This window comes from Mustelus asterias, chromosome 4, assembly GCF_964213995.1.
Source record: "Mustelus asterias chromosome 4, sMusAst1.hap1.1, whole genome shotgun sequence".
NCBI classification, from domain to species: Eukaryota; Metazoa; Chordata; class Chondrichthyes; order Carcharhiniformes; family Triakidae; genus Mustelus; species Mustelus asterias.
The window spans coordinates 125,786,880-125,806,296 of NC_135804.1; the positions used below are offsets into that span (position 1 = coordinate 125,786,880).

Here is a 19,417-nt window from a genome sequence, read left to right on the forward strand (position 1 = left end):
GCAATCTTAAAACAAAAGTGCGCTTGCCTCTAAAAACAAATACAATAACCACTGAAGCAATCCAAGTTATATGAAACATTTTGTATCTGTTGCCAGAAGTTACTCCTTGTTCGGACGAGATGTTCTTTTTAAAACACTACTGAATGCCATGCAATTTTGGCGTTCTGCGTCATTTTATGAGTGTAGTCCTGTATTTCACATTGTCCCAAACAGGATAAACATCCTTCTAACATTCTCATATGGATTCCAATTCAGTACGCTTTTTAAAAAATACATAAAACAGATAAGGTAACAAATGTATGCATTGTATTATTGCATGAATTTATTTAGCTTAAGAAAACAAGCCTGGAACATAGGAACAGAAGTAGGCCATTCAGCCTGCTCTGCCATTCAATACGATCATGGCTGATTGAACGCTTCAATATTTTGTTTTACGCACTGTACCCCATAACCCTTTATATTATCAGAAATCTGCCACCTCTGCTTTAAACATACACTATGACTGAGCTTCTATAGCCCTCTGGGGTAGAAAATTAAAAAAAGGTTCACAACCCCTTGCATAAAGAAATTTCTCCTCAGTTTGGACCTGAGACATCCCCCTTATTTTGAACTTGTGACCCTTGCTTCTAGACTCCCCAACCAAGGGTAATATCTTACCTGCATCTACCCTGTTCTATTCCTTTAAGTAATGCATTGGTTTCAATGAGATCACCTCTCTTTCTTTGAAGCTATAGAGAACACAGGCTCAGTTTCCCAATCTCTCTTTATAAGACTGACCACCATCCCTGGAACAAGTCTTGTGAACCTTCGTTACACTCGCTCTACAGCAATAATAGGCTACGTATATGGTGAATACGATTAAATATTTGCTCAATAATAACTAATCACACCCAGAAGGTCTGATTCTCTACATTTTTAAGTATTAGCATTTTGTGCTTCCAAACTAAAACCTTCAACTATTTAATTCAGAATTCTATAATTGCAGCAAACCAAATCAGATTTTTTTTCCACCAGCACTGAACTGATTTTAGAACTGAACAAACATCCTTTTAAAACACTTGACAAACAAATCCTTGGACATCAACAAAACAAAATGAGGTAGTTTTTAAGTGAATATGAACCCTTCAGATTAAAATGAAGAAAGTCCATTTAAGGAAATCATTATAAACAATTATCTTCCACCGAGTTCAGAATATAAAATAATTTGTTCCAAAATACCCCGTGCAGTTTGTGTGTGAAGAACTGAATGCACAATTTATCAAAAATTACTGCTCCTAGTTCAAAATACTATGACTGAAGTAGGAATTTGTGTGTCTGCAATAAGCAGGTAATATAAATAATGTATAGCTGAAATGTTATGAAATTCATCCACTATTTGTCGAGCTTGAAGGTTAACATAACTGCTTTTAAATCCTGCAGCAAAAGTCTGCTGGAAGGTTGATTCATCAGTATAGCAGATGGCCAAATCATACACCCGTTTCTCCTGAAACATTTCATGCTGTGCAGAGTGAAAAATACTATTTACATTTTTGCACATTCTCCCCGTGTCTGCGTGGGTTTCCTCCGGGTGCTCTGGTTTCCTCCCACAGTCCAAAGATGTGCGGGTTAGGTTGATTGGCCGTGCTAAAATTGCCCCTTAGTGTCCTGAGATGCGTATGTTAGAGGGATTAGTGGGTAAAATATGTAGGAATATGGGGTAGGGCCTGGGTGGGATTGTGGTCGGTACAGACTCGATGGGCCAAATGGCCTCTTTCTGCACTGTAGGGTTTCTATGATTCATTAAACAACCTATACTGCATGGCTTCACCATTCTTCCACAAGTTCTGTTGGAGAATGCAATCTTGTTCTTTTATGAAGATTAAACGCAAAACACATTCAAGGATACTTGAGGAAATGGCAAACAACAGTACTATTGTTAACTCCTTCTCCACAGATCACTTCCTATCAAAGTTAATCCAGTTGAAATCCATTTTCAGCCATTGTCACCATGACAACTAGGACAATAGAAGAGCCCTGCAGAATCTGTCGCAAAATTAAAGAATTGAGGCATAGGGCAGGCAGTAGCTACACTTATCTGCTAGACTTTATTATTCTGTACCTCACTGAACAAATTTGCGATGCAAGAAAATTCAACTGCAAAATGCGGTTGAAACCTCTTGTTTTCACCATGACAACAACTCGCAGAAGACAAAACCTCAGTCAACCAGATGCAGGTTCTGTACTACAGGTTACCTCTTTTGTCCTTCAATCCTACAATCAAGTCTCTTAACAGTCAGAATCAGAGTGTTAAGATTCATCATTTATATTCAGAAATTGATTAATAGCCTAGTTGTTGCATTTGTTGTATTAATCGCATACATGGGAAGAGTTAAAGCAGGAATAGAAATTGTCTACGCATCTTATCTACGCTCTCATTTTTTGATTAAAATAGCTTATCTGATACGTTTTTGAGTATTGGAATTAATTCAACATACCAACATAGGTAGAAAACACCCAAATTAAAACACAATTGCAATCTTTCTACCAGAACTTTGAATGCAAAAGTGTGTTAATGATAGAGAACAGATTCAAGTATTATTTTAGCGCAACCAGATTTACAAACAGAAAGCAGGAGATACACATTTTCTGATCTTGGAATGTTAGCAAAATTATTAGGGTCAAACAGTGTTGTGGCTATCTGCAGTAGGAATTGATAACTGATTTGCAACGTTCATTGAATTCAAGGGGACCACAAAGTTGGTGGAAAGACCTTTCGAATCAAAGCTCAGGAGCAGGAGACAAAATAATTGAGTTTAGCTAAGACAAACCTTACCATAGCTGATCACCAAATTTACTGTGTACAAATAAACCATCCAACAGATGGGGTACTATTACATGAGACAAAAATGGTCAGGTTCCAAGAGTTCATCCACCTTCGCCCTAATTCACCTGTAACATGACTGCCCTGCTGCACAATTCCATGTACTACTTCCAAAGATGACCCAGGAAAAATAGTGCTTCAGTAGTGTAAAATATTAAATGCTTTTTCTTCCAAGGAAAAGGCCTTATACAAACTGATACTGCAGTCCTCCTTAGCAATTCCTACTATAACGTTAGGAATTTTAACTTTCTCTAGTATTTACGAAGTAGAGAAGGGGGGGAAGATGCCACTAAAGTAGGTCTGAAGGAGATTGTTACAGAATCAAACTCAACACATACCAAGCTAGTTTGACTCCACACAGCCCCACCCCTTTGTAGTTCGCACAGGCATTGGCTCAACAGATTTTATCTAAGATATAATATCAGGATCTCGAACAGCTCAATTTTTCTATTACTGTTGCACCTGAAGCTTTGCTGTGTAAGTCCCCGAGTGGATATAAATCACAAATGTTGAGCTGCAATTCTCGTGCCGAATCCTAAATAGACGCACCTGAAAGAGAAGCACTGGTGCCAGTGTTTGGTAGGCTGTAGGAAAGTGTGTGTTGTTACACAATACTTGAAGCCTCCACTTTCCAACATTCTTTTCTTTCGGTTTCTGAAATGACTTTTTCTTAAATTTCAGAACTTGAATTTTAATGAAATGTATGTACAGACATCCATTGAAGATCCAATGGGCTCTCAAACCTCAATGTGGCCCTCGTCAGAAAGACTAAAAGGTGCCAATCTCAGCTTAGGTTGCAGTCTTGGGTGGGAAGTAAAAAAAAACATTTGTCAGGGTTTCCTTCTTGTAGATCACATTTATGTCATTGCTCAGACTCAGTCGTCAAAATGGGTCAGGGTGCTGAAAGATTGCTGCACCATATCTGTCAGCTTCAGGGAAATACAGTCAAGTGGAAGCTAACTCATCAAAGAGAACCTGCCACACCTTCATAGGCTTTCCGGTTTACTCTTCTTGTCACCTTCTTCCTTTCGGTTGCTCAAAATCTATAACATTTCTAACTTTTTCCAGTTCTGATGAAAGATCAGACCTGAAATTTTGACCGTTTCTCTCTCCCACAGCTGCTGTCAAACCTGAGTATTTCCAAAATGTTCTGTTTTTATTTCTAACTGGAAGTTAAACAAAAGTAAAAGAACATTCAGCCCACCAAAAGCAAGGGTTGTAACCTCTTTTTACAAAATTACAAAATGTTAGAATATAATCAAACCATTGATGTCATCAGTGCCAAAGGTCTCCAAAGGAAAACCTCCAAACAACTTCATTAGATGTTAACCTGAGCTGATGGGAAGAAGGCTGCAACTAACCACTCATTAAATTTTCTGCTGAAATATAACTCCTTGAAGTAATTGCCATAGCTCTCATTAACCAAAAATAAATCACTGCCATGGTATAAAAAAGTAATTTTCTATTACAAGAGACAGAACGGATAAACTGACTAAATGAATATCCAGTTAATTTATCTTCAAAAATATGATGCTAAGATTAAGCAGTAAGGATATCTTAGAAGTACATTTTCTGAGGCCTCATTAGCACAAATTTGCAGACAGTATTAAACTGAGACCTGGCAGCCAAAGTATACAAGTTGCATTTAAATACATTAAAAATAATGATCACCTGTACTTAAAAATTGGTATTTAAATTTGATCACCCACCTTTCAATATTTTCAGGATAAATGTTGATCCTACTTTGTTTAGTTTTGATTATAATACTTGTACTGCTTATAATGTATTGAAATCATTAAAAAAATTAGCATAGCCGATTAAGATTATGTTTAAACTGTTGAGCAGCTATGAGCCACCAATGCTTTTCATAATATTTGAATTCAGAGGGCAATGTAAAGGTTAAAATTGGAAACACCATCAAGATCATCATTTTACCTTTTCTTTATCAGATGGCATTGATTAGCTAACTGCCTCTCGCTGTCTTCAATTGGAGATAAAATCTTTAAATAAAAAAACATTTAGCTGTAACACTAATCACTGGCTAAGAACACAAAGCTTTGTCCAATGATACTTCCCTAATTAAACAAAACAAAATTCTTCATGGCTAGAATAATCACTACTTTTCCCAGGATTACTATAATCAAAAGTAAAGTTTTACATTCACACTGCAATACCATACAAAATTAGAATTTCACAACAACATATTAACCATCTGATAAAAGTATTATCTAACCATAAAAATTATTATTTTTTCAACCCAAATCAAGAAACAAAGCTTTGTGTTATGGCTGTGGTTAAGTCAATGGCTGTACAATTCGCAAAACTGGCCTCACATTTACAAACAGCCTGGTATTCCAAATCCCTTACAACCCAGACCGTGACTGATCATCTCAGCAACTTCTAGCCGCCTTCAAAACATTTGTTATGTCATGTCATTTCTCAAGTAAAATCCCAGGCATTGCATACTTGCAATGTGTTTTCTTCGTCCATCTCAAGTTCTAACAATGAACTGTTTATGAAAAACATAAAATCTATATTTATCTGCAAAATTGATTTTAGACTCATTAACAAAACATTCTCCCAGTCATAGTTAACACAAGAAATTCACAGAAAGATCAGGTAGCAATGCAATGCATGGGGCTGTGATAACCTAAAATCTGGACTTCCATAACTGTGCAATGTCTAGGAGTTGCTAAGCCTTAGGCCAAATGTATTATTTGTGTGCCAATATTCAGTTCAACAATTTCAAATTTCTTTCATAATCTCTTGCTGAACAATATCTCTAACGTGATATCTTGGTATCACTTAACAACTGAGTGATATCTTGCCTCAACAATATCTCTAAGTTCTTTCACTCCTTGGTTCTTCCTCCCATCTTTTTTCCATTTTTAGTGGGCTTGTGCAACCCATGCCATCAGAAAACAAATGTTTATCTCTTTCAATAAACAATGTACCTTAACAAAATCCATCATTGTTCAATGAGATAACAATTGTGCCATTCTCAAATTTAGATTTACGAGGCTAATATCTCTGTTGCAAATTGATTAGGGATTCTTCTGTTCTAATGGACAGTTTGCTTGAGAAAGTCAACAAACTGAAGTTATTTTGACTATCAATCTCCTTCCTCTACTGTGAGTGTGCCTCCAAGTTTGGGCATTTGAGTGGCCTTCACCCAAATATTCTAGCTTTAGCTGTACTCTTGAAATACATCTATTGCAAGCACACTACCCAGTTGGCCAGTTCTGAGCACTGACCACAATATCTCACATTATAGTCCATCTGTCACCTTGTTGCAAATGCAATTAAGCTGTTTATAACCCTTTGTCCTGCTCACAGATTACAAAACTTGGACACATTACTCACAGTCTCTTTGTCTAAGTTATTAACATAGTTTGCAAATAGTTTAGGTCCCAGGATAATCCTTGCTGGTTATGATTTTCTAAAATTCCATAGGTCCTAGAATTGACTCAGCTGATCAGAAATGAACAAATGTAACACCACTATTCGAGAGAGGGCGAGAACACAGGGAATTACAGACCTGTCAGCCTGACAATTGTCAGGAAACTGCTGAAATCTATAAGACCATAAGACCATAAGACATAGGAGCGGAAGTAAGGCCATTCGGCCCATCGAGTCCACTCCACCATTCAATCATGGTTGATTTCAACTCCATTTACCCGCTCTCTCCCCATAGCCCTTAATTCCTCGAGAAATCAAGAATTTATCAATTTCTGTCTTGAAGACGCTCAACGTCTCGGCCTCCACAGCCCTCTGTGGCAATGAATTCCACAGACCCACCACTCTCTGGCTGAAGAAATTTCTCCTCATCTCTGTTCTAAAGTGACTCCCTTTTATTCTAAGGCTGTGCCCCCGCGTCCTAGTCTCCCCTGTTAATGGAAACAACTTCCCTACGTCCATCCTATCTAAGCCGTTCATTATCTTGTAAGTTTCTATCAGATCTCCCCTCAACCTCCTAAACTCCAATGAATATAATCCCACGATCCTCAGACGTTCATCGTATGTCAGGCCTACCATTCCTGGGATCATCCGTGTGAATCTCCGCTGGACCCGCTCCAGTGCCAGTATGTCCTTCCTGAGGTGTGGGGCCCAAAATTGCTCACAGTACTCCAAATGGGGCCTAACCAGTGCTTTAAAAAGCCTCAGAAGTACATCCCTGCTTTTGTATTCCAAGCCTCTTGAGATAAATGACAACATTACATTTGCTTTCTTAATTACGGACTCAACCTGCAAGTTTACCTTTAGAGAATCCTGGACTAGGACTCCCAAGTCCCTTTGCACTTTAGCATTATGAATTTTGTCACCGTTTAGAAAATAGTCCATGCCTCTATTCTTTTTTCCAAAGTGTACGACCTCGCACTTGCCCACGTTGAAATCTAACTTTATTATTAAGGGAGACTTAATTCATACAAAAAGCCATATCATAATCAAGAGTCAACATGATTTAATGGGAAGTAAATCACCTTGACTAAATTTCAGTTTTTGAGGATGTAACAAGTATGGTCAATAAAGGGAGCCAGTAAATTTAGTATGCCTGGATTTCAATAAAGGTCACAAAAACAATTAAAATAGAACATAGAACAGTACAGCACAGAATAGGCCCTTCAGCCCACGATGTTGTGCCGAGCTTTATCTGAAACCAAGATTGAGCTATCCCACTCCCCATCATCCTGGTGTGCTCCACGTGCCTATCCAATAACCGCTTAAATGTTCCTAAAGTGTCTGATTCCACTATCACTGCAGGCAGTCCATTCCATACCCCAACCACTCTCTGCGTAAAGAACCTACCTCTGATATCCTTCCTACATCTCCCACCACGAACCCTATAGTTATGCCCCTAGTAATAGCTCCATCCACCCGAGGAAATAGTCTTTGAACGTTCACTCGATCTATCCCCTTCATCATTTTATAAACCTCTATTAAGTCTCCCCTCAGCCTCCTCCGCTCCAGAGAGAACAGCCCTAGCTCCCTCAACCTTTCCTCATAAGACCTACCCTCCAAACCAGGCAGCATCCTGGTAAATCTCCTCTGCACTCTTTCCAGTGCTTCCACATCTTTCTTATAGTGAGATGACCAGAACTGCACACAATATTCCAAATGTGATCTCACCAAGGTCCTGTACAGTTGCAGCATAACCCCACGGCTCTTAAACTCCAACCCCCTGTTAATAAAAGCTAACACACTATAGGCCTTCTTCACAGCTCTATCCACTTGAGTGGCAACCTTTAGAGATCTGTGGATATGGACCCCAAGATCTCTCTGTTCTTTCAGTCTTCAGAACCCTGCCTTTGACCCTGTAATCCACATTTAAATTAGTCCTACCAAAATGAATCACCTCACATGCAAGATAATGCATGATAAGGACTCCGAGTTGGGAATAATACATGGACAATTGGTTAACTGACAGGACACGTATAGATATGAGGTATTTCCAAGCTGATAGGCTGCAACTAGTGACATTTTAAATTAGGATGCAAGATAGAATACAGCATTAGACAGATGAATTACAGTGCATCACCTAATGTAACAAATAGGTTTTAAAATAATATATCATCTCAAGTACATGTGGTTTGTTTTAATACAACAAACATCAGTGCCCATTAAAGAAAATTACAAGACAACTTAAGGAATTGTTTATTATCTCCAACTGCTAGACAGTACACTGCAAAGGACTCTAAAGAATATAGGCTATTTGCCAGCATCATATTAATCTCTAATCTTTGATATAGAAAGATCAAAAGACACAACACTGTCAACAAAGATATCAATGTAATCGCCCAGAACCTGACATGTTTCAGAACTAAGCCAATTTAAGTCACTTACTTGCAGGTCCTCTAATGGGGCAGCCAAAAATAGATAAACAGCTGATCTAGTGATAAGCATGATGAACTTTTGTCTATGCGTACACAAGAATAATAGTGAAATATGGAAGTTGCTCATCCATCTTTGTTGTGGCCAGCAATGTGTACAAATCAAAATACCACTCATGGCAGGTAGGAATTGCACGGTGGCACTGTGGTCAGCACTGCTGCCTCACAGCACTAGGGACACGGATATAATTCCAGTCCTGGGAGACTGTGTGGAGTTGCAGGTTCTCCGAGTATCTGCATGGGTTTCCTACAGGAGCACCCATATCCTCCCACAGCCCAAAGATGTGCAGGTTAGGTTGAATAGCCATGGTAGAAATGCAGGGGTTACGGGAATAGGGCAGAGGGGAGGGCCTGGGTGGGATGCTTTTTCAGAGAGTCGATGCAAACTCAATGGGCTGGATGACCCTTTTCTGTACTGTAGGGATTATATGGATTCTAGAGAATCATACTTCGCCCAGCACAGCACAGCTTCTAAAATTACATAAGAAGTTTCTATGACAGGAAAAAGATGCAACGTTAACCTGCTAGTCATATACTAAAGCTAATTAACTCTCCTAAGCCAGATTCAAATACTGTTGTCACTGATTCAGAACTAACACTATTGTGCATAGCAATGCTGAAGAATGCAACAGCATTATGGATAAAGGCAGCCACTAATTTGGAGAGAATTGCAATAGCCATTACCACAGGCCGAAGGAAGTAAAAAAAAATCTATCACCTGTGCCATCTGCCACATTTGGAGGATAAAACTGACAGATAAAACAAAGCATCCTGTCCCTGGTGTCAGTTGGTCTGGACACTGTTCAGTACGTAATTGGTTTCCAACGTGTGATTTCATGATTTGATAACTTAACACTTGCTAAGCAATACTGATTGTGAGAAGAATTATACTGAAAACCAATTATCAGTTGGGCTCACAGTGTGGCTCACTTACAAAAGCTAGAAGTTGCATGTATTCACACATAGAACCCTGTCTTTTGCAGACCAAAGGGGCAAATCCACGCTTTGTACATTTTTCAATTAAACAAAAGCTTAGGGAACAGCTATTTCCTGGAAACTCCACATAACAATACCTTGACCAGAGTAGACTTGTCTGGTTCGAATTTGAAAAAAGCTTGGCAGTTAATTGTTCCTTGGTGCATTCTCCATAGCATCACCTATAACAGAGTCCACTTGCCAACCAATCAGCACTCTTTTCTCATGCAGCAAACATTGCTGTTCCTTTACTACTGGTATTCAAGTACAGGACAAAAACCTTTTCTCAGCAATATTTTTCTTGTCCTTCTCCAATGACAGGAAGGCAAGGTGGCACAGTGATTAGCACTCTTGTCTCAGTGCCAGGGACCAGGGTTCGATTCCAAGCTTGGGTAACTGTACAGAGTCTGCGTGAGTTTCCTCCAGGTGCTCCGGTTTCCTCCCACAGTCCAAAAGACATGCTGGTTAGATGCACTGGCCATGCTAAATGCTCCCTCAGTGTACCCGAACTGGCGCCAGAGTGTGGTGACTAGGGGATTTACACAGCAACCTCATTGCAGAGTTGATATAAGCCTACATGTGACTAATAATAAATAAATAGATTAAGCTCCTTTACAGACAAGGAAACTTTCATTCACGATAAGTCCAAATGATATTTCTTCAGAGTTAAAATGCCCAGCTTTGTTACAGAAAGATTTTCCGTCACACAAATGGAAGATCCAGGAGCAGGTTGAGGTCCATTCATGACATAAAGGAGAAATAATTGTAATAAGTGTGGGCTCTGGCCTACACTATCCAAAAGGGGAAATACAGCCTTATAATTAGCACAGTTGTTTCAAAACCAAAATCCCTCAAAGACCTGAGCCACACTTATGTAGCACATCACCATCAATGCAACACTACCCAAACCAAGAATTCTACTGATAACAAATAAAAAAGGTCATTGGAACGCTTTGAACTTCAGCAGAGTCTAGAACTAGGGGACACATTTTAAAAATTAGGGGGTTCCCATTTAAGACAGATGAGAAAGGGCTGTTAGTCTGTGGAATTCTCTTCCCCAGGGAACAGTGGAAGATGGGTCATTGAATATATTCAAGATTGAGTTGGATAAGTTTTTGATTGACAAGGGAGTCAAAGGTTTTGGGGACAGAAAGCAAAGTGAAGTTGAGGCCACAATCATGATCTTACCAAATAGCTGTGCATGCTCAAGGGGCTGAATGGCCTACTCTTGTTCTTAATTAGCGATTGAATTATAGCTTTTAATTGTCATTAAATTTCTGTTATTCTCTACAAATGTTTAGTACAAAAGCACTACTATAACAGTCTTCATTGGATTTAATGGCCTACAGCTTACTGTACATCTATAATTTGCAAAAAGGTCAGAAACTAGTAAACAATGCTACATGTTTACCAAAGCAAACCAATAACTGAATAATTGAAGTTTATATTTTCCGTCTAAATATTTTCATCATGTATTTAGACCACTCTCATAGCTAAGCATTTGTCATTGAGAAGTCTTTACTGACGTTCAAACCTAGTCAAATGATTTTGGGAGTGAACTAGAGAATAAAAACAGAACAACCCACCATGTGCTTCACCTATTGGAAATTAACTTGAATCTCTGCAAGATTCTCCTTTCATCTTCAAAAAATGGTAGTGGGTCAATCTGACCCTGTTTTAAAATATTAAGCAAATTTATAAAAGAAAACAACGAATAATATGCGTGCATATACTTGAAATGTGCTTCCAAAACTGTTAACCATTATATTGGATTTATGGTACAAGAGTACAGCTAGCTAGGTATTGATTATTTGACTGAATTCGAGTAACTGCTACCAGCTAAAAAACAGAACATAATATTTGGCACAATAACTATTTTGACAGAAATATTGTGATACAGAACAAAGTACTTAGGCAGATGTAAAACAGGTAATGCAAAGTGACTGATTATACACTTGGGTTTGAAAATCTGGCATCCAATTGGGAATGCATATTTTTGAACTGTTAACTGAACAAGTCAAGTTTATTTATTTTGGAATAAACTATGTTAGCTTCTGCAGTATGTTCAGATGAAGTGGAGCTTTCCAAGTTCTAAAATGAAGGGTCCCAATGCCTTTTGTTTAGCACTCACCTGTTGTCCGCTGTCCCCATTGACTATATGAGGTAGAAGTGGAACTTCATTCATTAGAGCCGATTCCAGCGGAGGCTGTTCTGCCATTATCACTGGAATGTTCATTCATTGACAGCAATACTTTCCTCTCCCTGCCAACAAAGCACAAAAAATTGATAAATTATTTATATAAGCATTTCCAAGTGTAAAATATAAGTAAAGTTCATTTATTAGTCACAAGTAAGTCTTACATTAACACTGCAATAAAGTTAGTGAAGTTCCCCTAGTCGCCACACTCCGGCACCTGTTTGGGTCACTGCACCTAACCAACATGTCTTTCAGACTGTGGAAGGAAACCCACGCAGACACAGGGAGAACGTGCAAACTCCGCACAGTGACCCAAGTTGGGAATTGAACCCGTGTCCCTGGCGCTGTGAGGTAGCAGTGTTAACCACTGTGCCACAATGCCGACCGTTGGACTCTGTATATCATTTAAGTGTCAACTGCTCTGTCAGAGCTTTGTTACTATTGTACAAAAAGTTCAGAATTTCTTGCACAAAAGGTTCAGGATGTCAATCTTCAAGTAGGGTTTGCAGTTCGATCAGTAATATCTTGCTTCCCACTGCCATAAGATCCTAAAATGCACACAAAGATGACCATTTAATTAATCTTAGCTCATCTGTCCAAAAAGACCAGACATTGCTCCATTTTTGAATGCAAATATATCTCATGTCAATGTTTGGCTTCTAGGACTCCACCCAAAGCTCATTCTAGGTTATCTGATGTAAAAGAAATCCTGACATCAGTCATAAATTTATCTTTGACAAATTTGCACCTTATGGTTTATTTTGTAGTGGTATTTCAAATTTATCTTTACCAGGTTACTTACTAAATGCTGTGGTTGTATAAAATCAGCTCACAGTTTTTTCCTTTTAAAGCTGATATGTGACCAATCTGATCTTTTTTCAGAATTCAGTTCTGCTGCTAGGGACTGCCCAGTGGCTTTTCTCCGAACCGCCTCCAGGGCTTGAATGTCAGAAGATCAGAAAGTCAGAGATCATAGCTTGACACAATACTACAAGTGTAGTCTGGCCAGAGTACTCAGCATTTTAAACACAACTACTTGTATTCAGTCTTAGTTATTAAAAACCATTGCAAAACAGCAAAGGTTAATCTGAAAAGAATTCTTAAATCCAGTTAACAATGGCAATTAGAGTTTAGAACAAATCAGACTACCAGTTGCCAAAAACAACTCGCTAAAAGGAGAAAAAAAGTCAGCATTAAGAAACCCCAAACACAACATACTTAATTTTCTCTTTCAACATCTCCTTTAACTGACATTAAGAACTAAACCAATTTCACAGTGTCTTTCATCCTATTTTCAACACTAATTCTTAATCAATACAACATTGAGAGAGATTAAGCAGTAAAGAAAGGAAAATGTTGAACCAGCCCTCCAGCCCAAATCAATGATCAAAACTATATGCAAATATTAGAACCCATTTCTCTCTATATTTTGTACACTTATGATGCTGGGACAAAATAAGATCATTCTTCTTAAACACTGGGGACCCCTCAGGTAATAAAGCAAGCCTTAAAAGTAATAAAAGCAAATACTGCAGATGCTGGAATCTGAAACAAAAAACATTGTTGGAAAAATGCAGATCTGGCAGTATCTATGGGGAGAGAAAATAGAGTTAACATTTTGATTCCGTATGACTTTTCTTCAGAGCTCTGAAGCAGAGTTATATGGACTCAAGACTTCAGAGTATTCCGACATTCTTGCATCTATCTGCTTGATTATGCTGTTATCCACAGCTACTTTCATTATTCACCCCAGCAGCCCTTTCCCTCGTACTTAACAAGGAAAGTGAGCTCAGAGGGCTCAGCAGAGAACTTCATCGATCAGTGAAAAATGAAATTCCATACAAACAAATACAAGGCACTGCATATTGAAAACAGTAAAGGGAATTACATTAACTTCATGCTTGCGTCAAACTCTTCACGGAGGATATTCAAAAGAAATCTGAAGGACCATGTGGAGGTCCATCTGAAGGTCTGTGTGGAGGACCATCTGAAGGTCTGTGTGGAGTTTGCACATTCTCCTCGTGTCTGCGTGGGTTTCCTCCGGGTGCTCCGGTTTCCTCCCACAGTCCAAAGATGTGCGGGTTAGGTTGATTGGCCAGGTTAAAAAATTGCCCCTTAGAGTCCTGGGATGTGTAGGTTAGAGGGATTAGCAGGTAAAATATGTGGGGATAGGGCCTGGGTGGGATAGTGGTCGGTGCAGACTCGATGGGCCGAATGGCCTCCTTCTGCACTGTAGGGTTTCTATGATTTCTATGATGTCTTGAGAGAGTTGGCCCGAGAAATAAACAATCAGGTATTTTGCTAAAATCCCGAGCAGTCATGCTGAATGAAGCTGTATAGTGACCAGGCAAGGCAACCACCTGGTACACTGCACAAGTGCTGGTCACCGTGACATATGGGGGCCAATTCTGGCGGGGAGGCAACACAGGGGAAATGGAACAAAACTGGTTCCTCATGTTGAAGCTAAGAAGAAATGACATGATAAGCTTTGACTTTTCAGTATCAAAATTAAATTTCATAACATCTTAGAGAGACAAAACATTTAAGACCGATAACAAACCCAAAGCAACACATAAAAAGCCAAGGAGAGCAGAATAAGTGCAGGGCTGCAAGTGGCAAGTTTAAGATAATTGGGAGTATTTCTTTTCAAAGTAGATCAGTAGCTGAAACAAGCAGAAAGACGGTTCAGCTAGGGCACGGAATTGATTTAACAACCAAATGCAATAATAAGAGTACAGGGAGACATGATAATCAATTTGTGCATACAAATTGATATTGTACATACAATTCTGAGGTAGCTGACAAGATAACGTGCTTTCCTGATTTTGGTTGCAGAATAATTTTGGACCAAGTTCCATACAACATTCATCTGCTCTTCTGAGAGTAGCGGGACCTTGTGTGTCCACCTTGGAGCGTGGACTGGGCCTTGGTTTAATATCTTCACCTGAAAAATACTTCCTCAACAGCACAGCTTTTGCAATGACGTGTCAACCTGAATGTACTCAAGTATCTAAAGTGGATCATGAATCTTCTGACTCAAAGGTGAGAGTGTCATCACTGAACCAGTGTCTTCTGAAGGCATTAATTCAAGCTGTTTATATTACGTAAAAGAAAGTACCACATTTTCAAGTCTGGCCTCAACAAGGCTGCTGATCCATGGGAAACCAAATGCAAACAAATGCAGACACCGCAAACCAAATGCAACCAAACAGCAACTGAAAATTGTTTTTTTTATTCTTAATCCAGGCCAAATGCTGTACCTGGTCTTAAATGAATGAACGAAGTGTGGACTGAGTGCTGGGACGGTAATCTATTTGGGAAAGGAGTAATCAGGGAGGTTGGGGGTGTGATGCAGGGGTCACTTGTGGAGTTGCACAGGGCTTAAACTAGGTTTTACTCTCCAACATTTCCTGGTAGTTACCCAGTCTCATGCTCACCCAAATCTCAAGAGTCAGAAGGCCTTGGGGAAATTGTCCGGGTTTCAACTTCCTGAGCAATTCCCACATAGGTCTGTATAAGAGGACTTCCACGGGGTACTGTTGCACATCTGCAGTCGTGCATCCGGTCTCTGGACCCAATGATTATGAGAAACAAAAAGGTACTGCAGGACCATCTGTGTAGTCAAAACTACTGAAATTGTCTGCACAGAAAATGGCTTCTTCCATTCATTGACTTCTTGTCAATTCAATATTGTAGCCTTGCTATAAACATCAACTGGACAACCCCAATTGAAAAGTGAGGCAGAGGACCCTCAACCTTCAAATTTGAGACTTATCCGTCTTTTCTCCCTTTAAGCAGCTGCGAGCTTGCCCCAACAGTACAAATGTCACATCAATTTTTCCAGACACCTAAAGTTCAGTTAATTGAGTAATTTCAGCAGTTGAATGTACCTAATTTAAGTCATGCCCAATAAGAAAATTCAGGTCAATGTCACTCATTACTGATCTTCTTGCACTACATGATTACTGCATTATCGCCTGTAACCCCTCATTGTTCCCCAAACTCAAACTATACTGGATTGTCTCCTAGCCATTTGTATATCTTATAAATACTCCCAAATCTCACAGCAGGTTAATAACTACAATCCAAAGTGCTTATATTCCAATTTCCAAATGCTGGAGTCAGGTCTGCAATTATTTAACTGCAAGTTAATTATATAGTTGCCCATCAGGATGCCTTTAGAAAAAAAACTAGAAAGTGAGTTCACACAGGTGAAGATACATTAGCGTGCAAAGAAAGGATTCAGTATTGTCACTGCACCAAGTATTTGCCCATGAAATTAAAATGGATTTTGCAATTATGTCCCCAATTGATATTTCGGCATGCGTAAATTACGGTTCTGATAGGGATTATTCTAAACACAAAATCACAGGTAGCACTGTAAATGGTCACATTTCACGCTATTATAATTATAGTAAATTTAAAATGCTCAGATACATTATCAGAACAAGAAAGATAGTTTGTGTATTTGCTTGGTAGTATAAAATAGATGCGCTGTTGAAATTTTTCACCTTGCAGTCATCAGGACAGATTAGCAAGACTACCAATTGTAAACAGAACAACAATTTATACTGCATGAGCAGAGAGTGTCAACTGGTTGGCAAGTGGATTTTGATCAGTAGAGATGTTAGAGGATGCATCACGGAATAGTTAATTGTCAAATTTTTGTTTAAATTCAAACAGGCAGGTTGACTGATTGGTCAAGGAATTGTCTTGCGGAACAAACCACAGAATGATTGTCCCCCAAGCTTTTGTTTAGTTGAAAAAGGTGCAATGCCTGGACATACTCTTCCTCAATATCCTATAATTTCTCCTGCATTTTGGAGAACTGAAGGAGAGCATCTTGAAAGCCCTTCACCAATTGGAGATATTCCCCGACATTGACCCCCCACTTGACTGCAACAGGAACAGATTCTATATGCTTTTCTGGAGTCAGGAGATGCTTGAACACCTTAAGAGAAAGAATCCACCACTTAATCAGTTGCTATAATCGCCCCTCAGTACATTGGGGAATTAAGGGGTTTCACAGTATTCCAATTTTTATAGTTCCCTTCGAGTTCCCTGATGTTTTCCAAGTCTTCAGTTTCAAATTCAGCTTCCAAATTCTCCTGTCAACATTCTGATCTTCCTGTGGGTGACTGCCAGCCAGGAGGAGTAAGGGAAGAGAGAACCACAGTGGCATAATGTCATGCCGTTATTGGATCTGGCCGAGTGTGCTTCGGACACACAAAAGGAGCATATTCTGGAAAGAATGGACTTGTATGGTCTCAACCACGTACATCTATTGCAGTGCGCTGCCTGCAAGATTGATAGTGTTGGTGTCTTTTATTGCTTCCATCAGCAGTCTGATTGCAATATCCAGTTTGCAGTAGGCTCTGAACTGTCCGGCCACATCAACGGTACAGCTGAAGTTGCCACCGAGAATAACTGGCAAGGTATCCCAATGTTGAAAAACACTAGTGATTTTAAAGCTTTTACATTAATAGATAGAACCCTCACACCCAGTTCAAAATTTATGTAATCCATAGTACCACCAGAACATTCAGTTTTGCTGCTGGATCGGATCCTGCATTCATGTTGCTTGCATGAACTTTGGCAACAACTCTCACAAACGGCATATCCCTCTGCGACTGGATCCTGAACTTCCTAGCTCACACACCACAATCAGTAAGGATAGGCAACAACACCTCCTCCATGGTCATCCTCAACACCGGTGTCCCGCGAGGCTGTGTTCTCAGCCCCCTACTGTACTCCTTATACACCTATGACTGTGTAGCCAAATTCCCTTTCAATTCGATTTTCAAGTTTGTTGACGACACCACCGTAGTGGGTCAGATCTCAAACAATGATGAGACAGAGTACAGGAAAGAGATCGAGAATCTGGTGAACTGGTGTGGCAACAATAATCTCTCCCTCAATGTCAACAAAACGAAGGAGATTGTCATCGACTTCAGGAAGCATAAAGGAGAACATGCCCCAGTCTACATCAACGGGGATGAAGTAGAAAGGGTCGAGAGCTTCATGTTTTTAGGTGTCCAGACCATCAACATCTGTCCTGATCCCCCCCTGCTGACACTATAGTTAAGAAAGTCCTCTACGCCTCTAATCTCTCAGACGAAGGAAATTTGGCACGTCAGCTATGACTCTCACCAACTTTTATAGATGCACCATAGAAAGCATTCTTTCTGCTTGTATCACAACTTTGTATGGGCTCCTGCTCTGCCCAAGACCGCAAGGAACTACAAAAGGTCGTGAATGTAGCCCAATCCATCCTGCAAACCAGCCTCCCATCCATTGACTCTGTCTACAGTTCCCGGTGCCTGTTGGTGGGCTTTCTTAACTATAATGCCGGCATGGGGGGACCAGGACACGTTGTTGGTGATCTGCACACCTAAAAACTTGAAGCTCTCGACCCTTTGACGTAGACGGGTATCTCCTCAATCTTCCTGAAGTCGATGACAACTTCCTTCATTTTGTTGATATTGAGGGAGAGATTATTGCTGTCGCACCAGTTCACCAGATTCGCTATCTCATTCCTGTACTCTGTCTCGTCATTGTTTGAGATCCAATCCACTGCAGTGGTGCCGACAGCAGTCATAGGTATATAAGGAGTATGGTAGGGAGCTGAGGACACAGTCTTGTGGGGCATCGGTGTTGAGGACGTTCGTGGAGATGTTGTTGCCTATCCTTACTGATTAACACCTGATGAAGAAGCAGCGCTCCGAAAGCTCATGATTCCAAATAAACCTGTTGGACTTTAACCTGGTGTTGTGAGAATTCTTATGATTAGTTGCTGCAGAGGCAACTACCCAACACCTCTACTTTGCAGCTGGCAATGTTGTCTCCCCACAGAATACCCAGGCCAGAGGAAGCATAATCTTCATTCCTGAAAACGATGATGGCGCATGAGACCACTATCATTACCACTGTTGGTAATTGCTGACAACTTGAATTCTTGAAATAACTGCAGGTGGGCCTTGACGTTGGAGGTATGCCAACAGTAGGCACGGTGGCACAGTGGTTAGCACTACTGCCTCACAGCACCAGGGACCCGGGTTCGATTCCCGGTTTGGTTCACTGTCTGTGTGGAGCTTGCATAATATCCCCATGTCTGCATGGGTTTCCTCCGGGTGCTCTGGTTTCCTCCCACAGTCTGAAAGATATGTTGGTTAGGTGCACTGGCCATGCTAAATTCTCCCTGAGTGTACCTGAACAGGTGCTGGAGTGTGGCGACGAGGGAATTTTCACAGTAACTTCATTGCAGTGTTAATGTAAGCATACTTGTTACACTAATCAACTTAAAAATATTTAAATAGCGTGGGGTGGTTTTAACACTACACACATTAATAGATACAAGCTTCACATCCATTTTTAAAAAATGCATAATCCCACCAAAGCTTTGTTATGCTGCTCTGAATTTGGATCTGCTTCTGCATTCCTGTGATTTGCCTGAATTATACCTGCCGCTGAGGTACCTGCCCTGCTTTCTTCCTGGGC

The 19,417-nt window shown here is 39.9% G+C and overlaps 1 protein-coding gene across 3 annotated transcripts in view; it reads right to left on the reverse strand.

Annotated features, from left to right (window-relative positions):
• The window catches only part of LOC144492979 (fibronectin type-III domain-containing protein 3A-like), a 144,164-nt gene that overhangs the window by 61,235 nt on the left and 63,512 nt on the right, over positions 1-19,417 (reverse strand). For all 3 annotated transcript variants that reach the window (XM_078211716.1, XM_078211717.1, XM_078211718.1), the window contains one exon: positions 11,855-11,985. In XM_078211716.1, coding sequence (XP_078067842.1) covers positions 11,855-11,959 — 105 coding nt within the window. In that variant the 5' untranslated portion in view covers positions 11,960-11,985. The remainder of the gene's footprint in view (positions 1-11,854; positions 11,986-19,417) is intronic.